Raw genomic sequence first — 22,463 nt, 5'->3', positions numbered from 1 at the left:
CAGTGAGTCTTCGGCCTCTGGAGCCAGGGCCCGGGTTTGAGCCCACATGCAGCTCTCCAGCGGCTCAGCAGAAGCACCTCAGCCCCTCTGCAGACCTCCAGGCTGCGCTGCTCCCATGCAGCTCACTCGGCTGCTACCTGTCCACAGCACAAGGCTATCGGCCGGCTCCCCCACCTCACTGGACACTCCGGTTCTGGAAGCAGAGCGACTCCATCTTGAATCACCTTCCTCGCCATTTTATGGGGGACATGGCTCACAGATGGAATTGTCACCTCAGCAGGTACCTGATTTCCAGCCACCCCCAGCGGTGATAACGCCTCACAGTGGCCTCCCAATACAAGATCAGCTCTCAGGTGGACAGGAGTGCAGTGCACCACCCACCCGGAGTGAGCTGGGGCTGAGAGGCCCCCAGTTGGAACCTGATAAATAAGAGAGGGAAGGGGACTACAATCTGGGACACAACTGAGAGATCAGGATCTGGGAAATCTCTAGGTGAGAGAGGGAGATGATACCATACTGGGGGCTCAAGTCAGATGAAATTTTACTCAGCAATAAAAGCCCTATGAATGTCTACAATGTGGGAAAGCCTACACTAATTCCTCTTCTCTTCTGATACATGAACGAAGTCATACTGGAGAGAAGCCCTATGAATGAAATTTCACTCAGCAATAAAAGAGAATAAAATCATAGCATTTTCGGGTAAATAGATGGCATTGGAGAAGATAATGCTAAGTGAAGTTAGCCAATCCCCCACCAAAAAATGCTGAATGTTTTCTCTGATATAAGGAGGCTGACCCATAGTGGTGTGGAGAGAGAAATAGATGAATTGTAAATAGGGGACAGGGATGGGAGGGAAACGGAGGGGGCAGGAGATTAGCAAGGATGGTGGAATGTGATGGACATCATTACTCAAAGTAAATATATAAAGACACAAATTGCGTGTCAACATACTATATAAAAACTGTGGTATATATGTGTAATAAGAATTGTAATGCAAAAACAAACAATCATCATCATCAACAACAACAACAAAATAAAACTACATATATAAAGACATGAAAAAACAAGACACCTGGAAAGTTGAAAGTGTTACCACATCGTTTAAAGAGCAGTAGGGTTTTCCCTGATGTGAATCCTTTCATATCTTTGGAGGAAACTGTGAAATCTGAATACTGCCCCACATGGCTTATCCACAGGATTTTCTACAGTCTGAGTCCTTTCATACAACTGAACAAAACTGGAACACCTGAGCCCTTTGTATTTCTTACTCACATAGGACTTATTCATTTTGGCATAAATCTTTCCAAAAGAATCTTCCCAGTCCCCAGAAGGAACAGGGAAAATTTTCCACATTTCTCACACTCACAGGGCTTCTCTCCATGAATATTTTCATAAAAGAGAAGAAAAATAGGTCTGGGACGTGAAGCTGATGGAATGTACAAGTCTGAGGCCAGCCTCAGCACCTTAGGAAGACCATAAGGAACTTAGATAATCCCTGTCTCAAAAAACAAAAAGGAATGGGGATGTGTCTCAGTGGTAGAGTGCCACCAGACCAAATCTCCAGTACAATCCCCAGTACAATATTCAGCAAAGTGATCCCTTTTTTGTGTTTGAAGGGGACAAGAAATATTGACCCACCACATTTCACATTTAAAGGATTTTTCTCCTATAAACTTCTAACATGTTGATGAGAGGAACAGTAATAACAGAAGACTTTACCAGTTGTGTTCAAGAGTACAATTTCTCTGCCTTATGGGTTTGTTCATGTAAGTGAAGCTGAGAGGATGTAACAAAGGATTTTTCACATTGTTGACATTCATAGGGCTTCTCTCCAGTATGACTTCGTTCATGTATCAGAAGAGAAGAGGAATTAGTGTAGGCTTTTCCACATTGTAGACATTCATAGGGCTTCTCTCCTGTATGAGTTCGCTCATGTATCACAAGGGAAGACGAAGTAGTGTAGGCTTTTCCACATTGTTTACATTCATAGGGCTTTTCTCCAGTATGTATTCTTTCATGTACATGAAGTTCACAGGATCTACCAAAGGCTCTACCACATCTTTGACATTCATAGGGCTTTTCTCCAGTATGTGTTCTTCCATGTCTGTTAAGCTGATAGGATGTAGCAAAGGCTTTTCCACACTGTTTACATTCATAGGGCCTCTCTCCAGTATGTGTCCTTTCATGTTTGTGAAGCTGAGAGTATGCAGCAAAGTCTTTTCCACATTGTTGACATTTATAGGGCTTCTCTCCAGTATGCATCCTTCCATGTGTGTGAAGGTCACTGGATCTAGCAAAGGCTCTACCACATTGTTTACATTCATAGGGCTTCTCTCCAGTATGAGTTCGTTCATGTATGTGAAGCTGAGAAGATCTAGCAAAGGCTTTGCCACACCGCTTACATTCATAGGGCTTCACTCCAGTATGAGTTTGCTGATGGGAGCGAAGGTGAGCAGACTGAATGAAGGCTTTGCCACACTGCTTACATTTATAGGGCTTCTCTCCAGTATGTGTCCGTTCATGTATCTGAAGGTAAGAAGAAGTACTGAAGACTTTTCCACATTGTTGGCATTCATTGGTCTTCTCTTCTTTGTGAGTTCTTCCATGCATGTGAGGTTCACTGGATGTATCAAAGGTTTTTCCACAATGTTGACTTTCATTGGACTTCTCTCCAGTATGGATTTGTTCATGCATCTGAAGGTAAGTTGAAGTAGTGAAGCCTTTCCCACAGTGTTGACATTCATAGGGTTTCTCTCTAGTATGTGTTCTTTCATGTCTGTGAAGGTTAGAGGGGTCAGTGAAGGCTTTTCCACACTGCTTACATTCATAGGGCTTCTCTCCAGTATGAGTTCGTTTATGTATGTGAAGCTGAGAAGATCTAGCAAAGGTTTTGCCACACTGCTTACATTCATAGGGCTTTTCTCTAGTATGAGTCCATTCATGTATCTGAAGGTAAGAAGAAGTACTGAAGACTTTCCCACATGGTTGGCATTCATTGGTCTTCTCTTTTGTGTGAGTTCTTCCATGCATGTGAGGTTCACTAGATGTATCAAAGGTTTTTCCACAATGTTAACTTCCATTGGGCTTCTCTTCAGTATGGATTTGTTCGTGTATCTGAAGGTGAGTTGAAGTAGTGAAAGCTTTTCCACATTGATGACATTCATAGGGTTTCTCTCCAGTATGCATTCTTTCATGTCTGTGAAGGTTAGAGGAGTCAGTGAAGGCTTTTCCACACTGTTTACATTTATAGGGCCTCTCTCCAGTATGCGTCCTTTCATGTTTGTGAAGCTGAGAGTATGCAGCAAAGTCTTTTCCACATTGTTGACATTTATAGGGCTTCTCTCCAGTATGCGTCCTTCCATGTGTCTGAAGGACACTGGATCTAGCAAAGGCTCTACCACATTGTTTACATTCATAGGGCTTCTCTCCAGTATGAGTTCGTTCATGTATGTGAAGCTGAGAAGAACTAGCAAAGGCTTTGCCACACCACTTACATTCATAGGGCTTCACTCCAGTATGAGTTTGCTCATGGGAGCGAAGGTGAGCAGACTGAATGAAGGCTTTGCCACACTGCTTACATTTATAGGGCTTCACTCCAGTATGTGTTCGTTCATGTATCTGAAGGTAAGAAGAAGTACTGAAGACTTTTCCACATTGTTGGCATTCATTGGTCTTCTCTTCTTTGTGAGTTCTTCCATGCATGTGAGGTTTACTGGATGTATCAAAGGTTTTTCCACAATGTTGACTTTCATTGGACTTCTCTCCAGTATGGATTTGTTCATGCATCTGAAGGTAAGTTGAAGTAGTGAAGCCTTTCCCACAGTGTTGACATTCATAGGGTTTCTCTCTAGTATGTGTTCTTTCATGTCTGTGAAGGTTAGAGGGGTTAGTGAAGGCTTTTTCACACTGCTTACATTCATAGGGCTTCTCTCCAGTATGAGTTCGTTTATGTATGTGAAGCTGAGGAGATCTAGCAAAGGCTTTTCCACACAGTTTACATACATAGGGCTTCTCTCCAGTATGAGTTTTCACATGTGAGTGAAGGTGAGTGGACTGAGTGAAGGCTTTCCCACACTGCTTACATTCATAGGGCTTCTCTCCAGTATGAATCCGTTCATGTATCTGAAGGTTAGAAAAAGTACTGAAGACTTTTCCACATTGTTGGCATTCATAGGATTTCTCTGTCATATGAGTGTTTTCGAGTGAGTGAAGGTTAGAAGACTGAGCAAAAGCTTTGCCACACTGCTTACATTCATAGGGCTTCTCCCTAGTATGAGTTCGTTCATGTCTGTGAAGGTTAGAAGAAGTAATGAAGACTTTTCCACACTGCTTACATTCATAGGGCTTCTCCCTAGTATGAGTTCGTTCATGCCTGTGAAGGTTAGAAGAAGTAGTGAAGACTTTTCCACATTGTTGGCATTCATTGGGCTTCTCTCCAGCATGGATTTGTTCATGTATCTGAAGGTAAGATGAAGTAGTGTAGGCTTTTCCACATTGTTGACATTTATAGGGCTTCTCTCCAGTATGAGTTTGCTCATGAGAGTGAAGGTGAGCAGACTGAGTGAAGGCTTTCCCACACTGCTGACACTCATAGGGCTTCTCTCCTGTATGAGTCTGTTCATGTATCTGGAGGCAAGATGAAGTACTGAAGGCTTTCCCACATTGTTGACATTCATAGGGTTTCTCTCTAGTATGTGTCCTCTGGTGTATTCTAAGTAAACTGGGATGAGCCAAGTCCTTTCCACATACCTTACATTTGAAATGTGCTTTCCCAGTGGGCCTGATAATGTGACATCGAAGACCTGTGAATGAAACCAAAGTTTTACCACCTTGTTTACATTTATGGATTTTCTCTCCAGAATGAGTTCTTTCATGTTTTCTAAATAAAGTGGGAGAATGAAAGGCTTTCCCAGATACCTCACATTGAAATGGTTCACCTCCACTGTGTGTTCTCATGTGTCTTTGAACAGCTGGGAGAGAAGAAAAGGCTTCATCACATTGTTGACATTCGTATGATTGGCACTCAGTATGAGAATCTTCATGTCTTTGAATGTTACTGGAAAAACTGATGACTCTTCCACATACTGTACTTTCATATGGACCATCTCCAGTTTGTGTTAACATTTGTGTGTGAACACTTTTGAGAGAAACCAGAGATTTCCTATATTGTTTAAATTCACATGGCTTCTCTTCACACTCTTCATGCTTATAGCATTCATTCCCACAGTAAGATCTGAAGTGCCTGTGAAGGTATGAAGGACATATGCAGTCATTTGCACACATAATGCCATCATATGAATTCACTCTATTAAAATTTTTTTTCTCTACTTAAGAACTGGAATCTCATTGAAAATTTCCCCATACTGTTCTTTGCCTTTGAAGTTTACCATAAGATTTCTTTAAAGTATGATCAGCACATGATTAATGCTTGATTCAATCATGATTTTATATTTATTTAAAGGTGCTAGGCTTACATTACTACCAACATCAGGTAAAGACCAGGTTTTCCAACTTGTTCAAATTGCCAGAAAATAAAGGGATTGAGAGGAAACAATGCTTTGCAACACAGCTTGCCTATGACTATTATCCAAATAGTGATATTTACATATGCAATTTCATAGTACTTTTGCATGTCAAGTACTTTGAAAAGACTGAGTATATTTTACAGTTAAATATACAGGTATATAAAATTTATTTCAGTTGTGAATAAACTTTATTGATTTAAATGTGGTGCAGAGAAGAGAAAACAGTGCCACAAGTGTGCTAGGCAAGCTCTCTACCACTAAGTCACAATCCCAGTCTCAGTTTTTGATAAAAAATCTTGTAAAAATAAATACATTTAAAGTTGTGCACATTTCTTGCAAATTATATGACATTCTCAGATTCCCTCAAGGATTCCTCTTGTGAGTACAATTACCTTAGATTACTCCCAGAATTATTGATCTGATCGTCAATGTTCTTGTCATCCCATCTCTTTCCTAAAATGCCAAACCAAAACATTATAAATTTTTAGGAGCTAAAAATGCTTTTCCAAATTTATGGAGCATTTTATGCTACAATAATTCACCAATTGATTATCTTTTCATGTTCTACATAAATGACCAAAATAAACACGACTTCTCTATTTGAGTAAATAACTACACAACATTCTTACCTATAGAAGCCAGGTTTCTGAGGACTTCCAGCATCACATCTCTGTAAAGGTTCTTCTGGGAAGCATCCAGCAAAGTCCACTCCTCCTGGGTAAAGTTCACAGCCACATCCTCAAAGGTCACTGAGATCTAAAATATCCCACAAATGTGTAGTGGAGACCAGGAGAGATTGACAGTGTGAGAAATCTATACTCAACATGCATGATGTTCACATGATTCCCTGGCCTCTCGATTAATTCCACGATTTTGTCCATAAAATCTTTAGTGTACTTAAGTCCTCACAGCCACTCCAACACTAGAATTGGGCCCCACACAAGGTAAACAGTAGAGTGTTGTACACCCTTCCTTTGGTGAACTCACTTTTGGTGAGTTCACAGGAAGTAAGAGGAGCTCTCGGGTCACCCTTAACTTATTTGTTGATTGCATCTCTATCACCATCCTACCAACATCCTGTGCAGTAGAGAGCTAGTATTAGCACTCTCCATATTATTTACCCTTAGAAAAGAAAGTTGACTGAGTAGGAAATTGCTGAAATCACAAAACTCAGCATTTGAGACAGATCCTGCCAACCATCATGGCTCACTGGGCCTACACAGTTAATATAGACAATATGGTATTTACTGATCTCCTGTTTCCTTCTGAAAGTCAATTGTTCCATCCTTAAAGAAGTGCCTAGAATCAGCCCCAACCCACACCCTCAGAGTAGGGAGTCACTAAAGAGTTTCCCTCATAGACAACAGTTAGACAATCTTCCACACAGATTGTCACAATGTTTTCACTGGGGACTGAGCTCGACTTGGGTGATTACACTGAGGACAACTGTAAGTTTGCAGGTGCTTTACTCCAGAACAAATTTACCCAATTAGTAATCAAGCACAATGATTAATAAACACAACAATATAATAATGTCAAAGTAGAATGAGGTGTGTTGAAAGATGGCATGTGTCCCAGAAAGAACTCGATGACCCCAAGATGTCACCTTGTCCAAACAACAGCCTTGCAAAATTATATAGGTCTGAAAAATAGTTTTCTTGACAGCAGAAAATCCTTTTCCAAACCATGTGGCAACCATGAATGTCCAATGATTGTCAAACTCTTCTGAACAGCAGATGTCTTACTCAGATCATGTACAGTCATGAGACACACACCACCGTTCTGCACAAGGGCACTTTGATCAAGATAGGCCACATGTACAAGGTTGGTCTGTCATGAAAGAGATTCCTCATTCCTGTAGCACAGCTGGTGCAAGAAAACCTCAGGCACAAGCACTTCCAGGGTGTGTTAAAGCAGCAGGTTTGCAGCCCAGAATCCTGAACTATCCCACACTGACTGCTTGTGAAACAGGCCACTCCATGTGGGTCTCTAAGCAAGCTATGATTTCTGCACAGTGTGGAACAGCCCAAAGGACCACCTACCAGAACACGACCCTGCCACTCACAAAGAACCATGCTCAAGGCCTTAAAACACATGACATTTGAAGCAGGACAGTATCAACAGAGGCTAGTAGGAGCCCAAGAAAAAGCCTTTAGTGGGATATTTTTCATGGCATGGAAAAATTATGGGTGACAGCAGGTGTCTTGGGGACAGATCACAATGATGGTCCAGGCAAATGAGAATCTATGTGGCAAGTACTTCCTCCCGCTATTCTGTAGACAAGTGTCATTTATTGTACATTAACTGTGAAAGACTAAAACCCATTTCAGAAATTTAAAGGAAATATATTTTTATTTACTTATTTATGTGTGACAAGTTGAAAAACAAATAAATAAACAAAAACACAGTGGGGAGCAAATCCAGGGAAACAAATCACACAGTCGCATTCCTGACACATTTGATGTTTTGAGACAGGATATTGTATGTTGCTCAGGGCCTCCTAAGTTGCAGAGACTAGCTTATAAACTTATGATCCTCCTGCCTCGGCCTCCCCAGCAGCTAGGATTATAGGCACTCACCACTATGTCTAGGAAAAATTTACTTTTATAGAAAAATAAGCTAAAAATTTTTCTAAAAATGATAAGCAGAAAAGAAAAAAGATCAAAACAGACACCAACATGACACAACTCAGAGCCTGGGACCCTCAGAGTACTACCACAACATAGACCAGAACAGAGCCCAGAAAGAGACTCCCATGAATATAGTCACGGACCTTGGAAGTAAAGTCATTTACATTCAAGGTGATGATGAATTCAGAGAGAGGGTGTGTTCCACACACATGCCCCCCAGAGAAAAGTGGAAACACAAGCAGAACCATTAGAACAACAATGTCATCGTGCATGAAAGCCCTGAGAGATTGTCCACAGCTCCATGAAGCAGTCTTAGAGAACAGTAGAGAGGAGCAAGCATGGTGTGACCTTCACTCACCCTTCAGTAAGCCCCTCTCTGGTGCAGGACAGGGGTGTGACCTCCCAGTGTGAGACCCTGGTCACTGGCTACAGACTGCACACAGCAGATCTTTTCCATGTTTCTTCAATTTCTATTAAAGTCATCACAGAACTAACTATGTTAATATCTTAAAGAAATTTTAAAAAGGTTCTCACTCCTCTAAGTCAGAAGAAATCACTGTGAAAAAGTAGCTGGAATTCCTTAAAAGGAGTTAACTAGATTCACAGCCTGCCTACAGGAATAATAGCAAATTATTGTTTTCCCACTCAACCACCACCTAAAGTCTAGAGAAGAAAGCTGAGGGAGAATTTCTTTTAGAACTCAACTTTCCAAAATACACAGGTTCAGGAGGCTCAGGCAGGAGGATTGCAAGTTCAATGCCAGCCTCAGTAACTCAGTGAGCCACTGAACAATTGGGCAAAACCCTGTCTCAAAATTTAAAACAAAATTTAAATACAGGGGGCTGGGGATATGGCTCATTGTTTAAAAACACCTGGGTTTACTCCACTGTATTGTCCCCCAATATAAAACTACCTAGGTATACTGAAGAAGTCAGGAAGCTCACACAGGACAGGAAAAACTCTTTCAGGCAAGACCAAGAGCTGCATTGCAAGCTCAGCACTGGTGTCTCTCCAGGCTGGGGTGGGCAGAGTGCAGGAGCAGCAGAGTCTGAAGCAGCACCTGTCTGTGTTAAAGCAGAGGCCCCAGCACAGCTCCCTGGAGGAGCCAGAGCACTGAGCTCTTGCTGTTTCCACTGCTCTTTCCTTGCTTCTGGTGAAGCAGCAAATGAGGGCAAGGACACCGAGATCTGGCAGCAACAGTTTAGTAGTGGCATCAGAGCCCAGAGGAACAACTCTGAAAGCCTGAGCCTGAGCACATCAGGGCCTTTACTTTTAAGCATAAGAAACTTTTGAGAACACTGAGGCAGGGGAGTTGGTGCCATCTATTTGATATCCCTTACATGGACACATGCTTGTCCCTGCCTAGGGACTCAGCTCTTAGAGGCCAAGGCCTTTGGCTGCACTCAACCTAAAGAGGGGGTGCTCCCTCCCTGCTACTCTCTGGGCTGCTTCTGCTGCTTGGTTCTCTCCTTACAGGGACCTGTCTGCTGCCAGCCTGCAGGGTGAAAGGCCAGAGAGCAGAGCTGCTGGGTGATAGCCTGCAAATCCACAGCCTGGCAGCTCCCAAATGGCTGAAGCTTCCCTTCTGTCTCACCACACTGGCACTCAGGGGAGTCTAGAAATGGACTGAACACAAGCCAATTCACCACACACACCGCAGACCAAGCAGTTTTGTAGGGAGCCACTCTGAATGACTCATGCCTTCCAGTCCTGAAGCAAGAGATTCTGACCAATCACTATATTTTATGGTGACTTGGGCATTGTCCCAGCTAAGGAAGTCAAAGGCATGTCTTCAAGTGTAAGTGTGTCACCCACAGGGTTTTGCTACACTCACCTATTCTTCTGTAATCTTACCCCTTTGCCCTGTTTGGGATAGAATATTCCATGGAAACACCCTTTCTGTGTCCCCTTCTCTTGCTCTGCCTTTGGGTGTGGCCTTAGATGTCAGTCAACCTGCTGACACAGACATCAGAAAGCTAGACTCAGCCCCCTGAAACCTGACCCCTTGCCTCATTGGAATGGCTTCTCCTTAATAAAAAAGTTCAGCATGTGTGTGTGTGTGTGATTGTGTGTGGTTCTCTCTCTCTCCCTCTCTCTCACTCTCGCTCTCGCTCTCTGCAGACTCTTAAGGTCAGTGGAGCCATCACAGAACCCCAAGAAAAAGGTATCTGTGTCTCTTGTGTGAATATTTCATGCAGCCCAGTTCCCCTGGAGTGACCCTGAGTGTTTCAGTGTGAGGAATGCGACTCAGCAAATGCATGAAGCCTTCCCAACAGGAAGAGCACCATAGGAGAAAAGGGGAGAAACACATTTCCATGCACTTCCAAAACCAAAATGTACGAAGAATGCTCAACACCAAACAATACATGACTTGAGATTGACCAACCCTGAGAAATGTCAGACTCCAGCATGCCAAGGTTAAATTTTCTTTCTCTTCTCTTTTATTTTTGTTCCAGGATTTGAACACAGAGGTGCTTAACCACTGAGCCACACTCCCAGCCCTTTCTAATTTTATTTATTCATTTTTGTTTTGTGATAGGATCTCTATAATTTATTCAGGTCCTCTCTAAGATATTGAGGCTGCCTTTGTACTCAGAGTCCTTCTGCCTCCGCCTTCCTGACCACTGTAATTACAGGCCTGTGCCCTCCCTAGGCTAAACTTTCAATTAACTGTCTGAGAGTTTTAATAAGCATGCACCTGAAACAAAGTCAAAACACATCAGGCAGAGACATACAGAACTGCCCAGGACAACAAGTCCACACTTCCACTGGGAGACACCAGCCCAACTCTGTCAGGACAGACATGGGGACTGAAAAGCAGACAGGAGGGCTTCACTGGCCTTCACTCAAAGCTAAAGCACACAGAGTTCTCAGGATCACAGCAACACTCCCCAGGACAAGGCACATTCTGAGCCATAAACTACACCTGTGAGAGTATGCAACACCAGTGAAAGCCCATGTATGCTCAAAGAACATGGGAGTTAAAGCAGAAATCAGATCAGAAGCAGCTAGAAAGCCTCCAGGCAAAGGGAGATGAAGCACAGGACTCAACAGATCAGGAGAAAGAGGTGAGAGAAAAGGTGATCATTTTAAAGGAAATGAAATGTAAAAGTCCACCATAGGAAATCTATAGAGAACAGCACAGGGGATGCTTCATTGGTATCTAAGGCATCCAAAGCACCTTTCAGAAAAGAAGAGCTAAAGCAATCATTAAAACTTGCACTTCAGGAAACCAGAGAAAGAAGGGAAAGGTAAACCTAAATCAAGCATAGGAAGGTAACAGAGTGGGTGTTGATGAAACCACAATCAGGAAATCCGCAGTCTGCAAAATCAAGCTCTTCATGAATATCAGCATCACAGATAAACTGACATGAGGCCCAAAATACAGAGGACAGACACTGGGCTTGTGGCTCAGTGCAAGAGTGCTTCCCTAGAATGTGATAAACCCAGCCTAATTCTCTCTTAAGATTGGGAGCCATCTTGTTACAAAGGCATGAAAAGTTAATTTCAGCTTTGCTATAAATTACTGCAAACTCTAAACTGCTTGGAAGGCCTGCCCATGTCTTGAACTCATCCATGCCTGGTTCTCTGACCAGATAGCAGCACTCTCTGAAACTTTAGTGATGCCTCATCAATCTTGGCCTTCCCTGGCCAGATAATGATGCTCTCTGAGGCTCTAATGACCTTCATAAATTCTGCAGCTTTCTTGCAGCCCAGCTTTATAGCCTAGAAAGTCACACAAAGAGGAGCTTGAGAAATTACAGATAACAAAACTCTGAGGAGCATAACACAAGGCTGGTTTATATTTTTGCTGGCCTCCACATCAAAATTTATGAAGGTAATTAGAGCCTCAGAGAGGGTCATTTTCTGGCCAGGGAAGACTAAGATTTATGAGGCGTCACTAAAATTTCAGAGAGGGCTGCTATCTGCCCAGAGAGAGCCAGGCATGGGTGAGTTCAAGGCACGTGCAGGCATTCCAAGCAAAATCAGAATTTGCAGTAATTTATAGTAAACCTGAAATTAGCTTTTCATGTCTTTGTGGTGAGATGGCTCCCAATTTTAAAGAGGGAATCAGACTGGTTTTATCAACAATCTCCTACAACTTACACACAAGGAGAAATACACAAAACAGGCTCAATAACTAATTACTACCCCCCACAAACACACACACACAAAGGCTCTGACATGTCAAACAGGCTTCCAGGAGACACTTAAACCTGCCACCAACTTACTACTATTTTTATTCCAGAACACAGAAGCTGAGTTAAAACCTCCTAATTCTTTCTGAGCTCTATGTTACCAAATTATCAAAATTAAATAGATAAAGAAAAGTATTATATAGAAAAGGAAAGTATGAATGACTCTCATTATGAATGCAAGATTCCTCAAACATTACTTTATTGAATCCAAAAATAAATTTTAAAAAATTATACACCACAGCCAAGAGGGAATTATTACAGCTATGCAAGGCTGATTTAAAATTGGAAAACCAATTAACATTATCCATCACAACAAAAAGCTAAATAATAAATATTTTTTTTTTAATGAGAGAGAGAGAGAGAGAGAGAGAGAGAGAGAATATTTTTTTTTAATATTTATTTTTTAGTTTTCGGCAGACACAACATCTTTGTTTGTATGTGGTGCTGAGGATCGAACCCGGGCCGCACGCATGCCAGGCGAGCGCGCTACCGCTTGAGCCACATCCCCAGCCCAATAAATATTGATTATATAAAAAGTTAAAGAGAAAAATCAAGAATAATGAAAAACACTCAAGCTCAGAAAAACACCATTTCTTTATAGAGACAGCATGATCTTTTACTCTATGTGGAATCCCCCAAAGATTCATAAAAAGCAACTCCGTGATGTCAGTGTTGTAAGGCAATTATTATCCTGTTGACAGCAGCAAGCTGGGCGTGGAGGCCATGCCTCTGATCCCTGCCACTCAGGGGGCCGAGGCAGGATGATCCCAGGTTTGAGGCCAGCCTGGGCAATTTAGCAAGACTTTGTCTCCAAACAAAACAATTAAAAGGATTGGGAATGTAGCTCAATGGTAGAACAGCCCTGAGTCCAACACCAAGCAACAAATCATAAAGAAAAACAAACACACACCACTTATACAGCACCAATGAAAGAGAAATACTCATATATAAATCTGATAAAAATCTGTATGATAAAAACTGCTAACTTCCAATGAGACTATCAAAGACAAGGAAAGCACATGGAGATATTTTATGTTTACACATGGGAAACCTCAGTGCTATCATCAATTCTTACCAACTTCAGTTATGGATTCAACATAATCCTAATCAAAATTCTTTTAAGTTATTTCTTCAGTAATAAAAGATCCAGAACAACCAACATAGTAATGAACACTCAATTCACAGGATGAACACTACCTGAGGCTAAGAACTACTAAAAATCTACAATCATCAAGACACAATGGTATTTGGTACAGTATAAATCTATTCCATTGATCTTTGACAAAGGAGCAAAGGAAAAATCAATGGAAAATACACTGTCTTGGAAAATACTGCCAAACCACCTGGACATTAATGTACAAAGAAAGGAAGCATTCTCACTTCACAAATATCACAGAATCAGCTCCCAGTGGAGCCTCTGTGTTAAAGTAGGACACAGAGCTGGGGCTGTAGCTCTAGCACAGCACCTGCCTGGCACTTAGGAGGCCCTGTGTTCACTTTCCAGCACCAAAAAAAATTGCCTATACATCATAGTACTAAATGCAAACTTCAGAACTTCACTAAAATGACACAGAAGTACTTACAGAAAAACTTGGGCTGGCATGACAGCTTCATATGCAACATCAGACACATGATCTGTGAGTGACAAACTTGTAAATCAAACTTGATCAAAATAAAGTTTGTGTTTTTCAAAAGATGCACTTGAGAGAATGAGAAGACATGCTGGAGAACTGGACAAAATGTTTTCACAACACATCGTGACACTGGATTGGTATTCAACATGCAGGAAGAAAGCAAGCAATGTAGAAGTGAACAAAAGATCTGGAAAGACACTCATCCAAGAAACAGAGACAGTTAATACATATGTGAGAAGACGTTCATCAGGACATAATTAAGAAACTTCCAATTAAACAATGAGGTGCCACCAGATACCCACTGGAGTGGTCAAATGCCAAACAATGACAGCCCTGAAAGACAGTGAAAACATGAATCAGCAAGAACCCTTCCCTTGCTCATGTGAATGGAGAGAACACTGTCTCTGGAAGACAGTCACAAAATAAACATGGTGCACTCTACAATTAATTCACCACACTCCCAGGTATCTATGCAAATGAGGTAAAAATTATGCACAGAAAACTTCTCAGCAGTGACTACAGCAGCCATATCCAGAACTGCCCAATGCTAGAAGCAAGAAAGATGCACCTTTCAATGCTGAATGGACAAGCTGCAGTTTAACCACACCAAAGAACATCACCCAGAAAGTGAGTTCTGCAGCCTGGAAAGACACAGCACCCTTAAAGGCAGACTGGAAAGTGAGAGAAGCCAGTCTGAAAGGCCAAGTGCAATAAGATTCTGAGTTAAGAACATTCCAGAAGAGACAACATTATAGATGCACTGAAACTCTTCTGTATGACATTACTATGTAGAGTATGGGACACACAAAATCACACCACACAGAGGAGGAACCCTAAGGTAAACGATGGATTTCAGCTGATGATAAAGTGTTGCTTCATCCACTCTCTTAATCAAATGTAAGATACTGATTCAGTAACTAACAAGCATCCAACATCAATGCAAAATATTGAGAACAGTGTAGAGAAGGGTGTTTGACACTATATGTAATGGCTCATTTGAATTATCAACCACATTGGATTAAGAGATACCTGTGATTAAGAGGCCTCTGGGTGTGTCCATGAGGGTGTGTCTAAAATTATTGGCATGTGGAACAGAGAACCAAACTAGAGAACCTCCTTAGGTTTAGGCAGCACCATCCAATAGGACGGTGTCTTAGTTGGAACAAAAGTTGGAAGAAGAAGGAAGCAGCAGCAGAGAAAGCCCCTTTCTTCTCCAATGGCTGCCAGCAATTTAGCAAGACATCAAAAAATTTTGTGAAACTTGGTGTTCATCAACAATAAATGGGGGGACTGGGATTGTAGCTGAGTGGCAGAGCACTTGCTAGCATGTATGAGGCACTGGGTATGATCCTTAGCTCCACAGATAAATTAACAAAAATAAGGTATTCTGCCCCTCTACAACTATACAAAATAAAAATAAAAATAAATAGGTACATACTAAATAGGAAGGGCTGAGGACGTGCTCAGTGGTCAAGTGCCTCTAGGTTTATTCCCCAGTAAAACATCTGCCCACCTCCAAAATGCTGCTCACACATTGAAATTCATTTTTTTGAGGTCAAAATAAGCATGAGCAAGTCCCTGGCTTCAATCCCAGCACTCAATACATCAACAAATAAGTAAACCCCAGTCTACAATACTAATTTTCTTGGGGTGGGGAGTAGCTCAGTAGTAAGAACTTGATAGCCCTCAGTTCAATCCCCAATAGTCCATGTACACTCTCTCTCTCTCTCACACACACACACACACACACACACACACACACAAACACACACACACAAAATAAAACCCCTGAAAATATATGTAATGAGTAATAAAAAAGATTATAATACAAAAGATACACAATGAGAGGCACCAAAAATCAATGAAAAGACAACACATTTTCTTACAAAGGAGACTGAACTTTCCCATAATCTACACTCTTTGAAAAAACAAAGAGCATTTCAGTAAATTATGTGACATTCAGGGCATGGATTATGGTGTTTTATGAGATGAACTTAGAAAAACTATATCTAAAATGAAAATAGTACACTGTATCTAAGACCAGTGAAAATATTGTACAGGACAAAGAGAGTAGAGAGAGCATTTATGTTACTCCCAAGTTTCATAAGCTAAAAGGTCAGCTCCCAAATGGGTAGCCCTAGGAGGAGGTAATTAGGAGGGAACAGGAATCAGGTGACATGGTGGGAGTGCTTGTGAGAGGATCATGACCCTTACTTAGACATATATATCTCTCCTTTTCAGAAAACAGGTGTCATTTGTTATTTCACTGATAAGTATTCAGTGATTTTTAAATGATCACAGTTGGGTATTTTAGGTATTGCCAAAATTGTCCTTAAAACTTCCAATGAAGATGGGTGTGATGGTGCACATCTGTAACCCCAGTGGTTCAGGGGTCAGAGGCCCAAGGTGATGTAGCAAGACCCTGACTCAAAAGGAAGAATCTAAAAGGGGCCAGGGATGTGGCTCAGTGCCTAAGCACCTCTGGGTTCCACTCCTGATACTAAAAACGACACAGCTAACATGAGCCTGCCAAATCCAGACAACAACAGTAACAACAAACTGTCACTCCTGTCAAACTCATCAGCTTGTCAATGACTGTAACTAATTTACATAAAATCAAATTCATAAATTTATCCACTACAATTTTTGTAGAAATGGATTCATTTCCTGCAGCAATACTGGTAGACAGAGTTTCTCTGTATCTTAAGTGGCATTCTGGAATCTAGCACATGGATTTCAACTGGAAATCATTGAAAAGACAAGATCAAATCTCACCAATTTTCTATGCATACTCAGAGGTAGCAAAAGATAAATTAGATGTGCTTTTTTGTTGTTGTTGTTTGTTTGTTTGTTTTTCTGTTCTGTTCTTTTTCTTTGGTTTGGGATCAGAGATTAAACCCATAGGAACTGTACTGATAAGTCACATCCCCAGACATAAGGCCTGGCTAAGTCGCTAAGGCTGCCCTCAAGTTTGCAATCCTACTGCTTCAGCTTCTGGAACAGCAAGGATCACAGGTGTGTACCACTGTACCTAGATGTAATTGTTTTAACAATGGAAATGTAACTAGACTTTTTAAAATCCACTTCTCACTTTTCTATTTAATACTAGTCCACCCCATTTGGCTCTGAAAAAATAGACCTGGGCCTCAAAATGTAAGCAGACCATTTCAAAGTGATATACAGAAAGCTTTGGTGCTGAGGGAGCACACATGTGTCAGGCTCAAGGGGCAGGGAAGGTCCCTGACATCTGGGACATGACCTCTCCTGGTCTTGCTTCCTGAAAACCTCTAGGATCACCCTCCCAGGGCCTAGACCATGACTCCAGTCTATGAGGCTTTTCAGGTTTGCACAGCTCTGCACTGGGGTGGGTGTTGCTTATGCTCTGGGAGAGGTATCGCTCCTTCACACTGTGAGACTAAAAGGACAAAAATCACTGGTGACCTGGCCCCTCAGCACCAGCATCCACAGGCTGACTGGCCACCACTCTCCAAGAAATGAGAACAGGGCTTGGGAAAAACAAGGTCCCAAGGAAGTAGCTGTCTAGATGAGGCCTGTTTCAGGAGATTTTTCAGCCCAGGGCTCCCAGCAGCTTCCCTGACAGGCTGCACCCCACACCTCAGGCTGTCCCTCAGGAGGAACTGACCTAGGGCCTGAAGTTCTGTTCACCCTGCAGGGACCAGGGCAGCTGTGGGCACCTTGTGGCAGCTCCAGGAGAGGACAGTGGCTGAGGACAAAGGACCCTGTGAGGTGTCCAAAGGGAACCTCTGCCTAAGAAATCTGACATGGTGTCTACACCTAAAAAAGATAAAAGGAGAAGTACAAGATTTTTACAGGTGTGAACTCAAGTTCTCTATACAGTTGCATCTACATCAAAGAACCTTCAGAGTACTTGACTTGGCTAACCAGACTACCATGAGGGTGGAAAGGCTGGGTTCAGTATGGAGAGCAAAAATTATCTTGGGCTATCTTAAGCCCTTTAATAGCCAATTATCTTAATTTCTGTATCAGACCACAATCCTCAAAACTATTAAATTTCTCAGAATATATCACTACTCGTACCAGACATCTAGTCCCCACCATCTACCAAAGTAAGAATGTAATAACAACAGTCAGAAGAAATTTCTTTTTTCTTGTTTCCTTTCTTTCTGTAGCCCACCAATCTGATGATCCTACCAATGCAATTGGTTAATGTAGTGATACACAGTTTCTTTTATAAAAATTCATGTAGGGCAGGCACAGTGCCACACAAGTGTAATACCACTAGCTTGAGAGAATAAGGTAGGAGGATTGCTAAATTCAAAGTCAGCCTCAGCAAGTTAGTGAGACCATAAAAAACTTGATGAGATCATGTCTCAAAATACAATCTAAAAAGGACTGATTGTGGCTCAGTGATTAAAGTGCCCCTGGGTTTAATCCTTGTCTTTCAGGGTGGGACACATACATCATTTAGGGTCACTTGAATCCATGTTCCTGAGTATGGTCATTAATATTTAAATCAAAATGAACTATTTTCCATAGGTGGAATTGCCAATGCCTTCAATGTCAACAGCTTGAGAAACTGAAGCAGGAGGGTCAGGACTTACAGGCCAGGCTGGGCAACATAGCCAGACCCCATCTGAAAATCAAATTTAAAGAGTTGGGGATGAAGAACAGAATAATGAATCAAACACTATTATCCTATGTGCATATGTGACTACAGGACTGGTGTGAATCCACATGGAGTACAATCAGAAAAAGGAGCAGTTACACTCTATTTATGTGTGCTGTGTCAAATTGCAGTATAATGTCATGTATAAATTTAAAAACATAACATAACCCAAGATTCAATATCCCTAGGTTCTATAAACAAAAGCCTTTTTCCTTTTAAAGTAATTGTTTTGACCAAACACAGGGAACTGTTAAGTGATTATTCTTTCCCCTCAAGTATAATATTCACAAATAGAAAACAAATGCTTTCAAAAATGTTCTTCTTGCCAGGGACAGTGACACAGGCCTTGTTAGAATGGCCTTAGGCCAGAGTCTAAGCAACTCCATTTTAAAAGACCTGCAGTTTCACCAGGCACATCCACAGATCCCTCCAGTAAGGCCTCAAACCAGTTCCTTCCCCTCACCTGATAAAGAGAGTAAAGCCTCTACCAGGCTGTCCTTGCCTGATAAGAGGGAAAGAAAAGAAAATCAGGGTGGAGATGACCTCAGGGTAAATGATGTCACTGAGAAATAGGGTGGTAGCTGATAAGGATTGGAAGAGTGATCAAAAGCCCCCAAATTTAGTATAAACGATAGAGGTGATGAACAGGAATTCAGTCAGCAGAAACAAGGATGCATTTAAGCTGGAGAACCTCATGAGGACATGACATCCCATCACTTGGAATCTTTCCTGACTCTCTGCAGGATCCTCACTGCTCTCAAACTCTACTGCCTCCTCTGGAACTTGGTAAGAGCTGCAACTCCTCCCTAGGACCCCCTCCTCAACGGGTCCTTTGCTCCACACCAGGGAAAGCCTGCCTTGGTTACAGACCTGGTCACCGAGGTCTGAGTGAGTGTGCATCTGCTGGACTCACAGCCTAAGACATAAGACCTTGAACTTAGCATGCAGAGGGAATGTCTGTCATTAGCTTATCATGATTAAGTGTGTTTTCCAGTGCTTAGAATAAATCTAGAATTGTTTGCTGTGAATTAATTTTCCTAGAATTGTTTGCTGTGAATTAATTCTGTCTATGGCAATGCCTAGCATTAAGGATTGTTGTTTTCTTGATTAAGAACATATACAGTTAAACTGTATTGAGTAATTTGAGTGAATAGAGCATTGAAAGGGGCAGAAGTGTGTGGACATTCCTTATTTCTCCGCTTGACTGCATAAGTCAAAATTTTGCCACCTCCAGACAGCCCTGTTTTCCCAGGAACTTTGGAGGCTAAAGCAGAAGTGAAGCCAGATTTACAGATAGGTAGTTAGGCAAATTGGGTCTAATAATGTGTAAGATAAATAAAACAGAGGCCATTATAGAGAATGGAGTCCTGGAAACCAGAGGAGCAATTGAAATGTTAATGTCCCCAAGGCAGGAATCCATTGGAAGGAACTGTTAATCATAATCCAAAAGCCACCCCAGGCCTTTCCTGCCCAGATTACTCCCCCAGTCCACCAATCTCCCACCTTTTGGACCTTCCCACCTGCATTTCATCACTGCAACATAATGAGAAACAAAGTGTGGGAAAGCAGAAAGAAGACTTTAGCTATAAAAGAGGGAAGACCTCCCCCTTACAGGGATTCCATCTCTTGGGTCCCCTTCTTCCTGTGGGGAGAAGTCTTTTCTGCTTTCCTTTAATAAACCTTCTACTTTCCACTCTCCACTTGCCTCAGCGTGCTTCTCTGGTGTTATACTTCAGCATTCGGGGAAGCAAGGACTCATCACTGGTAAACAGCGGTAACAGAAGGATCACAGATTGGAGACCAGCTTCCACACCAAGTGGGTGCAGATCTCAAAATTCAGTAAAAGTGGAGGCTGGGTTTGTGGCTGATAAGCTCCCCGAGTTTGGATCCCCAATTAAAAGAAAAGAACTATTCTCTCCAATATTTCACTAGATGAAACGTGACAATTAGCAGACGGTGTCCATTTGGACCAAGTGGGAAGAACGAACGTCTGGCCGAGCTGTGAGGTGGAGGGAAGGTGGGTTTTAGAAGGCAGGAGGCACCAGCAATTTGGGGAACCTACAGCAGCCTCCGGAGGAGCTCCCCTGGGAGAAGGAAGGTGCATTTGTGGCCCTGCTTCCTCCACGTTGGGAAGAGTGGGTCGGGCCACCAGTAGGGAGCAAAGGGGACACCAGGGACCCGAGCCTCCCTTCCAAACCCAGGGAACCAGGGGACAGGTCCAGGGCCACCCTCCAGCGGGGACTCTGCCACGCTCAGCAGCTCACCTCAAAAACCCAAAACCCAGCTCACCCCACGAGACCAAGGAACAGGGCCACGACTCCGCTCCGCTCCTCAGCTCACCCGGGCACCTGGCCCCAAGGCAGGTGGTGACACGTACCTTCAGCCCTGGTCGCAAACTCACCATTTTTGTCTTCTCTGGTGACCCAGCGTCCTCTCAAGGAACCTCCAGGCACCCGAAATGGGGGCGGGGCGGGGGGACACACAGGCTGCGCAAAGTCACCTGAGTCCCTGGAGCAGAGAACTCCTGGCTTGAAGGATGAGGAGCCCAGTCACTGAGGAAGAAAACCCGCGGGATTGCGGAGCCCGCCCTTCCTCTCCTTCTGCCCACCCATTGGACAGTTTTCCCCAGCGTCCCGGATATATGGCCTCCAGGCCCGCCTCTGCATCGTGACTGACAGACAGCATCATCCAATCACTGACTGAACGTCGGTAGAGTGACAAATTCTTGGCCCCACCCATTTCCAGGCGGAGCTTCCCGGCTGTGCTGGGAACTAATCCAGGTGGGAAGCCTTGGCTTAGCCTCTGGTACAGAGGTGGCACCTGGCGCTGAGCTAGGCTTCAGCCATAGAGTGCTTTCCGAGCATGGCGAGGCCCAGGGTTTAACATCAACAAAAAAAACAAAGCACAGCTTCTCAGGGAGGCAGAGTCTGGAGGAGCCCAAGGTCAGGTCAGCATCTGCAAACAGTGGGACACTCTCTTTTTATTTTTTAAGTTGTAGATAATACAATCTTTATGTATTTCTTTTTATGTGGTGCTAAGGATCGAACCCTGTGCCTCATGTGTGTGAGGCAGGCATTCTACCACTGAGGTACAACCCCAGCCCCGAGAGACCCTCTCTTAAAATAAAACAAAAGGGTGGGGATGTAGCTCAGTGGTCCAGGTCAAGCCCCAATGGGTTCAATATATATATTTATATATATAAAATATATATAATATATATTGATTAATAATAATAATTATATTATTAATTAATTATTATATATTATTATATTAAATATTATTAAATAATAATATATCATATTATATAGTTATATATTATAAATATATACTATAACATATAAATAATATATATAATATATAATATATGTTATATATTTATTATATAATATATAGATATAAATATTATATATTTATATATGATATAATTATATATTATATATTATTATACATATAATTAATTATTATATATTATTAATTATATTGTGATAATTAATAATAATATATATATATATATTATATGTATTTATATATATTTAAGATACATATACCTCAGGCAAATTAGAAAGACACGGTCTCCATATTTTTGAAACACTCTTTAAAGCTATCATATATATCACACATATATATGATATCTACTAATGAAAACAATTTGAAAATTATTTTAGTAATTCTCATTACCTCCTGGCCTCCTCTTTGAGGAGGCAGCCTGAGCTATAAAAGGAAACATTTGGGGTTGGGGCTGTGGCTCAGTGTTCCATCCCCAGCAGAGAAAGGGGTGGGGTGGGGGGAGGCAGGCAACCCTCTAAAACAGCAATGGGCAGCGGAAA

The 22,463-nt window shown here is 42.1% G+C and overlaps 1 protein-coding gene across 1 annotated transcript; it reads right to left on the bottom strand.

Annotated features, from left to right (window-relative positions):
• Positions 1-2,323: 2,323 nt before the first annotated feature.
• On the bottom strand, positions 2,324-21,165 carry LOC143639794 (uncharacterized). Its single transcript, XM_077107854.1, is given in 5 exon segments — positions 2,324-3,351; positions 3,353-5,242; positions 5,918-5,978; positions 6,155-6,281; positions 21,038-21,165. Coding segments are annotated over 5 exon segments (3,018 nt in total). The 5' UTR covers positions 21,041-21,165; the 3' UTR covers positions 2,324-2,414.
• Positions 21,166-22,463: the final 1,298 nt, after the last annotated feature.

The sequence above is a fragment of the Callospermophilus lateralis genome, chromosome Y, assembly GCF_048772815.1.
Source record: "Callospermophilus lateralis isolate mCalLat2 chromosome Y, mCalLat2.hap1, whole genome shotgun sequence".
Lineage (NCBI taxonomy): Eukaryota > Metazoa > Chordata > Mammalia > Rodentia > Sciuridae > Callospermophilus > Callospermophilus lateralis.
Note: the sequence above shows the minus strand (reverse complement) of the source record. Positions and strands in the feature narration are given on the sequence as shown.